General features: G+C 39.5%; 1 protein-coding gene across 4 annotated transcripts in view; it reads right to left on the reverse strand.

Moving 5' to 3' along the window:
- The window catches only part of STN1 (STN1 subunit of CST complex), a 47240-nt gene that overhangs the window by 13190 nt on the left and 21982 nt on the right, over positions 1–12068 (reverse strand). For all 4 annotated transcript variants that reach the window (XM_062001808.1, XM_062001807.1, XM_062001806.1 and 1 more), the window contains 4 exons: positions 7672–7743; positions 5685–5846; positions 4378–4489; positions 3470–3632 (listed from right to left, as the gene is read on the reverse strand). In XM_062001808.1, the coding sequence (XP_061857792.1) occupies positions 3470–3632; positions 4378–4489; positions 5685–5846; positions 7672–7743 (509 nt within the window). The remainder of the gene's footprint in view (positions 1–3469; positions 3633–4377; positions 4490–5684; positions 5847–7671; positions 7744–12068) is intronic.

Genomic DNA, 12068 nt, shown 5'->3' on the forward strand with positions numbered 1-12068 from the left:
GATTGAGAAGTGCTTGCATTTCAGTGGTTACAACAATGTATTGTAGCTGGTAATGCACCTCCTTCTGAGTCATGTTATTTAAAAGTCACTGTACTTTTGCAAAGATTTTCAGCTAAGAAACACAGATATTAAGTGGTTTAACTGCTAATCCAATGCACCAGCAAGATTTTAATCTGGATTTTGAATTTACCTCAGACAATGGTCACATCTTGTTTTCCAGTGTCCCTTTTTGGCACACTTTAGTTTGGAGGTGCACAATTCAGGTTTCCTGAAGTGCTGACAGCAGAGGTTCCCCTTTCTCCCAGATAAAGTTCTTTTCAAATAAATTAAGCTGTACATCCAAACACAGGAGCATCCAAAAATCATTCACCACTTCTGCAAAACATGTTTTGCCCCACACAGAGAGAGAAGTAGCTACTAAATAACACATTTTACTATCACTACCCTCCCTCTCAAGACCAGTCAAGGATCCTGTATCAAAACCAACAGAAGAATACATCTCTCCAGAATTAAGTTGGTATTTTGATCAATATATTCCATCTGATAAGTCTTACACAGCTGTGCAACCACTTATTCTCAGACCTTTAAAACAGGACAAACTCTCTGTACAATCAATAATAGGTCAAAGAATGAAGTGGTACAGGAATCGGTTTGTTCACAACACTGAAAGTATGTAACCTTTGGCTCATTGTGAATCACAACACACCCTGATGGTGTTAAAGTTTCCTGGTATAACCACACATGTGGTTGTACTCACGGAATTGACCTTTGCAATTTCTCATGCAGTGTTTAATCCTTAGCTTAGACAGGTGACAATTTTAGTAATAGTGATTCTGGACATGTCAGTCCTGCAGTCCTATAATAAGCTTTGCAATATATATATTTAAAGTAGCAGTGAAGCCTCCTTAAGAGGCAGGAAGACAAGTACACGGCATCAAGAATGTACCATGCATTATGTTATATCTGCAGTACATTGAACAGGATATATACAGTAAGTATGAAAACACTGTAAAACTCTCTGCTTTAACTACTTATCACTGCTGACCTTGAGATAATATTCAAATCAAGAGAAGTACAAACAGCAGAGTCTGAAAAGCACAAATCAAGTTGTGTGTCCAAGCTAGTGACAGACTCAAACTGGAATGATAATACTGACAACACATACTATAGCTCATGCATGGAAGCAGTGCATAAAAACTGTTAATAAAGACTGGCTGGTCGCAAGTTGTATTTAGTACAGTTGAGAAACTACATGGATCAAGTTCTCATGTAGTTTTCATTAAAAGTGTTAACCAAAGGCTTGTCCATTTGCCAAACATAATTGCTTAAGTCCAGCAAGTACACTCTTTAGGTTCTCTGTACACAAGATTACTTACCCGCTTTTTGCTTGTAGTCTTCCTTGTGGTACCCATCCCTTAAGTCTCAAAAATCATTTGTTTTAAGGGATAAAGGAAAGTCTACAGCTTAGGGATAGAGCTGGCACTGGTTATGTGAAAAAGCCCAGTTACTTTTAAAAATTGTAACAGATTTGTTAAGTTTTAATTATTTTTTTTCTTACTCATTCTCTGTAGACTATAAAATTAAATGCTCCCTAGTATATGAAAGAACATCATTCCACATTAGCAGCATCATTTATCCTTTTGGTTTGAAGGTGACATAAAATGGAATACTATGGAGGAGAAAAAGAATGGAAGAGGGACAGAAATCAGATGTTACACTCACTTTTGCAGATCAGACTGGATACTTGACCCTTTGCCAATTATGAGAAGTGACACTTTCAAGAGACAGAGCAGAGGAACACCAAAATGCATTTCCAGAGCATTACTAGGCACTTCTCTTAAGGCATTCAGGTCACTTGACAACTGTGTTTTCTTTCTTATGCAAAGATATATAAGCCTCTTTGCAAGGAATTAACACCAAAGGGCAATAGGGAGAACTGCAATTTCCAAATAAGCATCTGTGTGCCCAGATTCCTGGGACACATACTCACACCCTTGCATTAGGGTCAGGCGCAACCATTAATCATCACGACAGCTCCTCATGACTGCTAACAATGCTGATGCTACATCGGTTTTGTCGGTTTGGGGCTTTTTTTGTTGGTTTGGTGGTGTTTTTTGGGCCTTTCTATGTTTGTTCTGTACCAGTTCCTACTTTAAATGGCTTTGCAAGTCATTAATCTTCCTATAGATACTGAAACTTCAAAGATGGAAGCTTCCAGTATTAGTCACAATGACCACTATTTCCTTTAATGTAAAAAGTGTTTGGGAACTTTTAATACTGCTCCAGCTAGTTTAGAAGAAATACCCCATCCCATGTTAGATATTCTAGTATCAAACTTTTCTGTCCAAGATGAGAGTAGCTCCTGTTATTGTTTACATCCATGCTTGCTTTAAAGCAAACAACAAAAATGCCTTGAAAAAAATGAAAAGAAACAGCTATCAAGAAGCAGGTATCAGAAATAGTTCAACAAGAATAGAGCTACTTTTCATTATTGTTTGACCTCATCCACAAGAGTCTGTTTTTTATGGTTTAAGAGTTAAACAACCAAATGTAAACATAACATAGCAGTTAACTTGACAATGCATATCAGAACCAGGCAGTGAAAATGATTGCCGTGGATGTATTTCTCTACAGAAAACCAAAAGTAAACAAGTGAGTCACAACACTGCAGTTGAAGTTTCAGTTGCCATTGGTAACATGGTAAAAGCTATAACTCTTACTTTTGCAGAAGTTTAGCACTTCACACCACTTGAGAAACTTGTTAGTAATTTATCCAAATAACACACAGCAATATTAAGCCACTTTACAAAATGATTTTTGTTCTCTTTTCCCATTCTGCAGTTATCACAAGCATACTATCTCACTGGAAAGTTTCTTAATACTTTGGTTACACACAATTGCATGTAAACTGATTTCAATCAAATCCCACCTTCTGATGCTTCCAATAATGGCCTTTCACAAATAAAAATTTCAAACAAGAGAAACATGTAGCAGGGAGTACTGGTTATCCTTTCATTACAACCTCTTTTTGAAAGTTACATCTCTATTAATATATTGAGCTTCAAATGAGAAACAATACAAAGATTTTGTGCTCCCTTCTGGTCAAATTCAGGATCTCCAGCATCTGTCTTCTCAGCTCAAGCACCTTAAAGGAGTTTCCTTTTCAGATACTGTCAGTATTTACAGAGTAAGAGTTAGTGGCTGTTACACTGTAAGGTTACTTAGCCCCAATACAAGATTACCCATAGCAACAGAATTTTCTCACATGGCTTTCTTCAGTCCAGTTTTATATGCCTCAAGAGACAAGGTTTCCTCAAGCTCTGTAAATAACCAATGCATAAAGCTAAAGCACTTGTGGTTTTTGAGGCCTCCAAAAGCCTCAGTCTCTTATCTAGTTGATTAGGCTTAAAAACAAGTATATAGTATTACTTGCCCCCACTGTAAACTTGGAACAGTTACATTCACTCACCTCCTGACAGCTGGGACTGGGCGTATGCACACCAGCCAGTGACACCAGAGTATCAATTGCTTCCAGCTCCTGTTGGTAAAAAGTCTGAATTTTGTTTTCTAGTAGAAAGTCTTTCACTTTCTCATGTAGCGTATCGACTGAGAAACTCTGACCCTCCAGGCCACTGCAAGGATACATAGAACATGTCAGAAGGCAAGAAACATACTACTGTTTTTTAGAACAATTACCTCAAATTAGCCCACTACACCGGTCTTCAAAGGTCAAAAATTATTTTACTGTCCTTAAAGAAGCTGAATTTAAATGCTTCATTAAAACAGACTCTTTTTAGATGCAATAAACATCCAACTGTTCCTCTTCAATCATTTGTCATAACAGTGTTGAAATGTTAAGATCTGACCATCTCTGAAACCACACTACATGTATCAGATCTAGCAACAAGGATCCAGCTACCCTCAAGCTGAATAAAGGAATGGGTGTTGGACTCAGTTTACTGAGGTCACATATTTGTGATTTGACGATGACAAGGGCAGTGGAAGTTGAGAGCATTTTGATGGAATAGCTCCTTATCCTTACACATAAACCTAAATCGGGCAAGGACACTCCTTCTGATCTGTTGACCCCACCCCCAAGTCTTGCTCAAAACCCCAGCTTTCTTCACTAGATGCAGGAGGTCTGTCTACAGTATTTTACTGTCTTCCTAATACCTTCAGCATTATAATTCTTTTCTCAGATTATGGACAGGTATCTCATCTCTATGGACCATCAACTACTTGGGAGAAAAGTAGGCTGTTACTTTACACTTGTGCAGAGGCTAAATCACAGTTGGGCCATGTTCTATCTCCACAGCTGTCACAATAACAAACAAACAATAAAATCCCACACTTGACCAGTCTGGATATTGCATTTACCTCTGTCTCTCGTCAGGGCTTTGGAAAGGTTTATCATAAACTTCTCTATAGAGACAGGGGAGCTCCAGCATTCTTGAAATCTGAACATCACACACAGGATCATCCACTTTATCTGGGACAGTAAAAAGAACAACACACATGGCCAGGACTGCCACACCAGTCTTTTAAGTAAGCCTACCTGAGGCAGCACAAGAGAGCTTCACATGGCAGCATTAAAGTGCCAGATTTTGTTCAAAGCTGTTTTTATAAAAACAAAACCACAAAGGCCACTCCTGTTTTTATAGTGTACAAGGAGCTAAATGACCTGTTGTGGTGCATTGCAGATTATGCTTTTGTGTGACAACTTATTTAACCAGCATTTATGATCTCTTCCCCTTCATTGGTCCTTATTTCTTAGATGAAGCTAACACATAGTAAGGAACTTTACTTGGGTCCAAGTGAAAGCAATTTAGAGGCTACTTGAATTGCATGGCTCTCCTTTAATGAAACAATGGTATTATTAGCAGCCCTTGAATGGGTTTTATAGTCATAAATCTTCTGTCTGGAAAGGAGGAATGAATTCCCTCTCAGATTTAGCTAGAGATGGAAAGTCTAGACTTTTTATCTGAACTACACAGAGTTTTAAAGAAGGTGAGTTCTCCCTCACTAAAGTAATCATTTCAGTATCGTCTCAGAGACACTGGGGAAAATCAACTCTTGCACAATAACACAGACACAAAGAAGTTATGTAACTGGAAGCTTCTAGGGTGTAGACAGCAGACCGCACAACCCTGCTGCACAACGAGCTGTCAGATCCAGGGGAAGCACCTGCATGCAGATCTGTGCCTCAGTGACTGAAGATGACAAACACTTCTCATTCTGCAGAGCCAGAGAGTTTAGGAGAAGCTGGGCTTCAGTTATGCAATATGCCCATACACGGCTCTCTGCCCACAGAACGGATGATACAGGCTGTGACAAACAACAATCATTTCTCCAAAGCAGCCAACACTCTTGATAAAGTATGACATAAAAGGTCATCAACTCCCTTCCCATGGGCTTTGGTCATCCTGCTTCAACACAAAGAAAACTGGAGAGCAAGTCACTCTCCCAGATAGCCAACCACAGTATCTGCATAGTATTCTTGCATGCATGCTGGTCACCTTCCACAGATTTTCCAAAAATGCCTCAATTGACAGGCAGCCTAATGCCACACATGAGAAGTAGTGTTTCTAACCTTACACTGTTAAAACTTAAATAGACACACAGCTTAGATGGTCTCACAAATTCAGACAACTAAGTTACAGACATCACAGACCCATGACACTCACAAAAACACGAAGCCTGAATTTCTCTCTGTTCTCTGTAGATTCGGATGTGACCTCTGATCCTGACAACATCCCCAATCTCTAGCTTGGTTTTCTGGCTCACCATTTCTCGGAGTTTCTTCATCTGTTCAAGCACAGTAAGACTGATGGGTGTGCTTGGACAACCTGTAAGAAGTGAAGGAAAGGAGATGATGCATTAAGGCCAGGAGGACTGTCCTTTTGCATTCATCCAAACACCTAAGAGTCATGTCACTAAAAAAAAAAAAAAAAAAAGAGATAAAGTCAGGTACCATGTATTATATGTGTCAAAGTTATAGTATTATATTTAAGTACTTCACCTGAGGAAAGTGTAACAGGGAGGAGATACTGATTTACCCCTGAAAATGTCATGGATGGGTTCCAAGACCCAAATACTAATTTGAAGTGGGTTTTGTTATGCTAAGACGGATGAGAGGAGAAAGCAAAGGTCAGAGGAACCTTTTACATAAAAGAAGAATGACGCATCTGAGGTGGGGCCAAAATATTCATGTGATGCAATTTGATGTCTACACTGAGGTGAATGCAACTTGACAGAACTTAATATTTATGTAACACACCTCTGCAGAAGAACAAATTCTACATAACTTAAAATCTGATTAATGATTCAAGTATCCCTGATCTCAGTTGTAAAAGTCTGGAAGAAAGTTTTCTGTGCCCCTAAGGAGTTGCTTTCTTTAGCTGATACAAATTAATTAATTTCCATTAATAGCATCCATTCAAGTTCTTCTGAAGTACATGTAAAATAACAATAGAAGGCCGAAACAAGCATTCTTGAGCCTCATTCTGTTTCAAGCAGTATTTCATGCAGTGCTTTTAATGAATTTAACTTCCTCATGAAAAACTCATTTGATTGTGGGTCCTTCTTATTTTTTTGGAAAGCTGTGCCACAACATCACCTCTCCAGAAGTGAGGGCTGTCTTCCAGATTCCAGTTGGGATTGCTTATATCACTTGTCATATCATTGTTAGATATAAGTAAATCATAGAATGATAGGATTGCAAGGGACTTTTAGAGATCATATAGTCCAATCCCCCTGCAATAGCAGGTCAACCTAGATCAGGTCACATAGGAACATATGAATTATCTGTCTGTATAAATGGGTTTGTTCCACAGAGTTCTCAACTTAGATATCAAGCTTTCTTTTCCCTATTCTATGCTTATGTAATCCTAACACTGGCAAGATGACATTAGTAACATTTATTTCAGTAGGATTTGATCAGCTCCCTATCAGGGTTGTCAATCTACTATACGAGCTTTCAAGAAAATCTGAAGTAGAAAGTATTCAATACTTTGATTTATGTGAAATGGTAGGAGAAAAAGAGAAAGCCAGACACTAGTGAGTTGTTCTGTTACAACAAGTGTAAAAAGAAAATAATTTCAAATGCATAATTCCTGTGCATTCAGAACTTCTACAAATTGTAAAGACTGATGACATCCTCAACTGGGTTTTAAGCTACTTTCAAGCTCATCACTGTCAGCATATGCCTGAGTGGGATGAGAACATGAATGGAAACAAAACAGAGTTGGTGAGCCCTGAAACCAGTGTATCACAAAGACAGGGAAGATATACCAGGTTGCTAGTCAATGGATTCACCTTGGAAACAAAAGTTGTGGCATGGGACAGATTTCCCATCTAGTTCCTCACTAGATGAAGTCACAAAAAAACCCATAAGAGGAGGTTCCTCTGAACAACGTCACTTAAATACTCTATTACTCAGATAAGGAAGAGGCATGACAGCTCATAACATAGGGTATTACTGGCATCAGTTAGACACAATACAAAAAGTAATTTAAAACTCCCTAAATGGCCCAGGCTGTAGTATGTTATGGTTTAAAACTAAAGAAGAGTCAAATTCAAATCTTTGTAAGTTTGATCATTTACTAAATTACCCAAGACAGACATGAGTAAAAATGTGCAGTCAAAAGAGGAATTATTTATTTGATAAATTACCTGATAAAGATGTTTCTGCTACCATAGGATTTTTCCAGCAGACACAACTTATAACTCCAGTACTATCATCCACTGTAAAAAAAACAAAAATTGCAAGAATTACAGAGTAAGAAAGCAGGTAGTGACGTTCCAGGAAGTGAAGATATACAGATATGTAGGGAGATGACGGCCAAGGATATCTTATTCCAGTCTGAAAGGGAAAAGTGGTGCTCAGCCCCTGCTTATAGCTATGATACAATCTCCACAGTTGTTTCTGTCATGGAAGTAGCTCAGCATAAGATATCATGCTTACATGCATAATGAGCAAAGTAACAAGTATATTCTCAAATGAAGACCAAGCACTAATTGAAATGATGAGGCTTCAGTACATGTATTGGACACTAAAAGGTTTTAAACTCCTTGACAAGGTCAGAATAAGTATCAGTATTCAAAGCTAATGCCAGACAAATTAAACAGGAAACAGGCACAAAATACAGCAGCATTACTGTAACAGTGAGAAAAACATCGAGGGGGCACAATCATGTGAATAGACAAGGAGTACTGCTACCTCCAGCTGCGTTGGTTTCCTTCTGCTCTAATATTGTCCACAAAGCCTGCAAGCCTTTCCCGTGCAAGAAGATGTTCCAGAGAGCAGAAAGGCAGCTCCCCTAGCCAGGAAGGAGAGAGGACAGCACGTGCTTGTGATTCTGCTCTAGGCCAGGAATTCCCAGTTTGAAGTATACATACTGGTGGCACGCAAACCACTTCCTTGGCTGAAAAACCTTACAGCCTTCCTCCTGAGCATGGAAGTCATCTTGCTTTTCCTGTTTTGCTCCTACCCAAGCAAAATAAATGTTGTGATTTTTGCCCCAGGCACTGCATTGTCAAAGACAGCAGAAAAACAAACCCCAAAGAAAACAAACAAACAAAAAAACCCTATCAGAAGAATCAATTGTTCTACAGATCAAGAGACTGTGTATAGATGGCACATTCAACAAACACTCTAAAGAAAAAGATACTAAATGGAACAGAACCACAGAATCTCAATAGCTGGAAGGGGCCTCAGTAGATCATCTAGGCCAAACTCCCCTGCCAGAGCAGGACCACCTAGAGTAAGTCACATCACAGCAAGGATCCTATTTCACGTCCAGGTAACACTCTGAGCACCTTGCTCCTTGAATGTAGCCATCTCCAAGAGTGAACTTCCACGCCTCACTAATTGGTTTAAGGACGAGAAGAAAACTGCAGGTTCCAGATTCATGACTACAAAAAAGTAACAGCACTGTTTACCAGGAAGGTACTGATTGGTACCTGCAGTCACTTCCTCTGGGAACCATAGCATCAAAGCAAAATGCTTTTGCATTGTCTCACATGTTTTGAATCAATCTCCCTATTTGGGGGTGTCCAATTTCAAATCCTTGTCTTGCCTTCCTGTTCTTCAGTAGCTTAGCTGCACACTCCTAATATCAAAGATGCAGCATCTTTAAGATGCAGGAAATTCCAAATTCCATCACAAAAGTATGCTCTTCTCATTGCTGTCCCCATTTTGAGTTGCTATATCTGCAAACATGTCAGCAGCTTTAATTTTGTACCAGAGCATAGATAAGGATCTAGCAGGCATCTTCTCTATGGTATAGGCAAAACCCCAACTATTTTAGTGGGAGTCAGAGCCCCCATATACCATACCAACCATTCATGCAAGACAGCAACAGCAATAAGAAACTGAGCAGACCACATTTCATTATTACATTACTGCAGCTTCTAGATGTTCCAGCTTGTGACTCGCTGTTGCACATCTGTGACACACACACTTCCTAAGATGGGCTTAGAAACAAAACAAGACTGAAAGATTAAGAGGCCAGACTCCTCCTCTTCAATGTAACACAGCTGGAAGCTGAGTCCTGGAGACTGACCTGTGCTTGACCACACAGAGAATCCGGTAGCAGAGTAAGGCTCTGAAATAAAATTTTTCCAGCTCATAGATAAAAGCTTTGAGCAAAGAGACAAAACCTCCTTAAGTACAGATGAATGAGAACTCTTCAATTGTATTCAAATTAGACAGGAGAATGTTAAATCTATTTTAAATGCACTCAAGGGGTCTACAAGCTTTTGCAAACTTCCTGTGCTCCCTGTGCCGCCCTTCCTTATCTCCTTTGGTTTAAACTTTTGTTTGTTTGTGTTTTTGTGGGTTTGGTTTTGGGATTTTTTTCTGTGTTATGTTGTTTGGGTTTTGGGTTTTTTTTGACTCTTACATGGAGGGGTAGCACTCAAAGCTACCTGGCAAATGAGATAATTGTGTTAATTTTTATTTCTTTATAACAAGAAAGGTATGGTTCTTCTAGGGCCTGACAGAGCCTACTGAGATCCCCATGAGATTTTTTTCATTTGTTTTTAAGGCAAGTGCCTTTCAACCTTTCAAAAGAGTTCTGGAGCATAACAAAAACCACATGTCGTGTTTGGGTTTGTTAAAAAGGAAAGAAGAAAATAAAGAGGTCCAAAAGGTGCATTAGCTAAAATACAAGCTTGTTCAAAGTTACACTTGAATTAGAGATCATTCTCCTAATTGATCATAATAATAGCAATAAGCAATCAAAATGTCAAAATCAGGTTTTACACAGCATGTTTTTTGTTGTGAGGCTTAGGTTCTGTTAATCCAGGAAAGAGTCAATTCACTCTCTTTTACAATTTTTTGTCACCAGTTCCAGCTGTGTGGTTTTCAGCACAGAGGACCTAAGATTCTCTTAAAAAAGAGCAGTGTGTATTCTGAGGTAGATAGATAGGAAATAGGGAGACGGGTGAAGAGACAGCAGCAGTGACACAAAGACATTTCAGTTCACTATCAGAGAAGTACAAAGAGGAATTGCTTTGTAAGTCACTTTTAAGCAGATGGAAAGTGAGCAAGTACTGAGCAGCATGCGGTGCTCCAACTGATGCAACGCCTGCCCTGTGAGTCACCAACCACAGTCTGCTGAACAGAGAGAGGCAAGAAGTTACAAGCAGGAAGCTGTCTAAGAAGTTACAATTTCACACTGGCAGAGTCACCCAGCGTTAAAGTGGAGGGCAGGCTGGGGAGGGGCACCCTGGCAGGTAGCCTGAAAGCTCAAATCAGGAACTGCTGGAACACGGAGTGGAGTGGAAGGACAGCAGGAAGCCAGGCTCCCTGAGAGCTGTACTTAAAGGTCAACCGATCCAATGCTAAGGCCTTAATTCCAACACTATGCAGTTTCATTTTACTTCTGTTCCTCCATTTCCTGCCCCAAGCAAACATTTCCAACAAGCATCATGGGAAACTCTTGCCCAAAGCATCAGTTTTACCTTGGTGATTTGTGTTCTGCCTTCCTCTGTTGTCATAAAGCAGTAACTGCATTTGCATACTAGTGCAATAAAAGAATAGTAGCTGACATTCAATTTCTACTTCAACACTTCATAACATCATCAATTCCATCTCCACCTCTTAACTTAGGTGCTGGTTTAGCCTGTGCTACTTCAAATGCCAGAGAAACTTGCCCTTCAGAATATTTACTGTCAACTAATTATTTAGCATAATGACAGGATAACAGCAAACATTCAGAAATCAGTCTTAAAAGAAAAATTACCTAGAAAAACCCACTCTAAAAAACTCACAGGGACATTTCTATGGAGCACAGAGTCAAATTTAAGCAGCTGCACCCAGTGCAGGGTATGCTATATGCACTAGCAGTTAATGCTACTCTGGAGCAGTATGATGCAACTGCAGGTGTTGTGGAAGCTGGTATCTGGTTAAATTGTCAACTGTATCTTCACAATACTCCTCTGAGTCAGGGAATTGCTGCTGACTCAATTTTATAAGTGAGGGAATTGGGTAAGAAGAGGTGCTCCATGACTTACCTCCATTGGGTGGAAACCCATAGCAGAGGAAGACACCAGACAGGAGTCTTTCAAGTGCATTGATAGGATCTATGTATTTGGCTCCCCCTTCCTATTGTGAGATGACCTCCCCCACGCCTTTTGAAAGTTGCCACATCACCACTACTCCACTCTGCTTTTTCTCCAGATGAAAAGTCAGCTGAACAAAATGACAATCAGATGTTGCCGTGTTAATAAAATAGTCTGAACGTTGGGAAAAGCAGTAGGGAGGAGACAACTCCCAGCTGGTGTTGGCAAGGACTGGTACTATGATGCTAGGGTTAGATTTGCTAAGACTGTTAGGCATCTAAATATAAACAAGCTCCTGACTGCTATTAAAAGCTGGCTCCAAGATACGACAAAACATACAAAAAGGCAGAAGGCATTTCTAAGGTTCAAAAAAGGAAGAAGTGACTTCCCTTTTGCAACCATTGTTAAGGTTGTTTATATCTGACCAAAGGAATCGCATATATATGTATATGAGGAAGATGGTGGAGTCCAGGGGCAAGGCAATAACCAATATTAACATTTGC

This window comes from Colius striatus, chromosome 8 (genome assembly GCF_028858725.1).
Source record: "Colius striatus isolate bColStr4 chromosome 8, bColStr4.1.hap1, whole genome shotgun sequence".
Classification (NCBI taxonomy): Eukaryota; Metazoa; Chordata; class Aves; order Coliiformes; family Coliidae; genus Colius; species Colius striatus.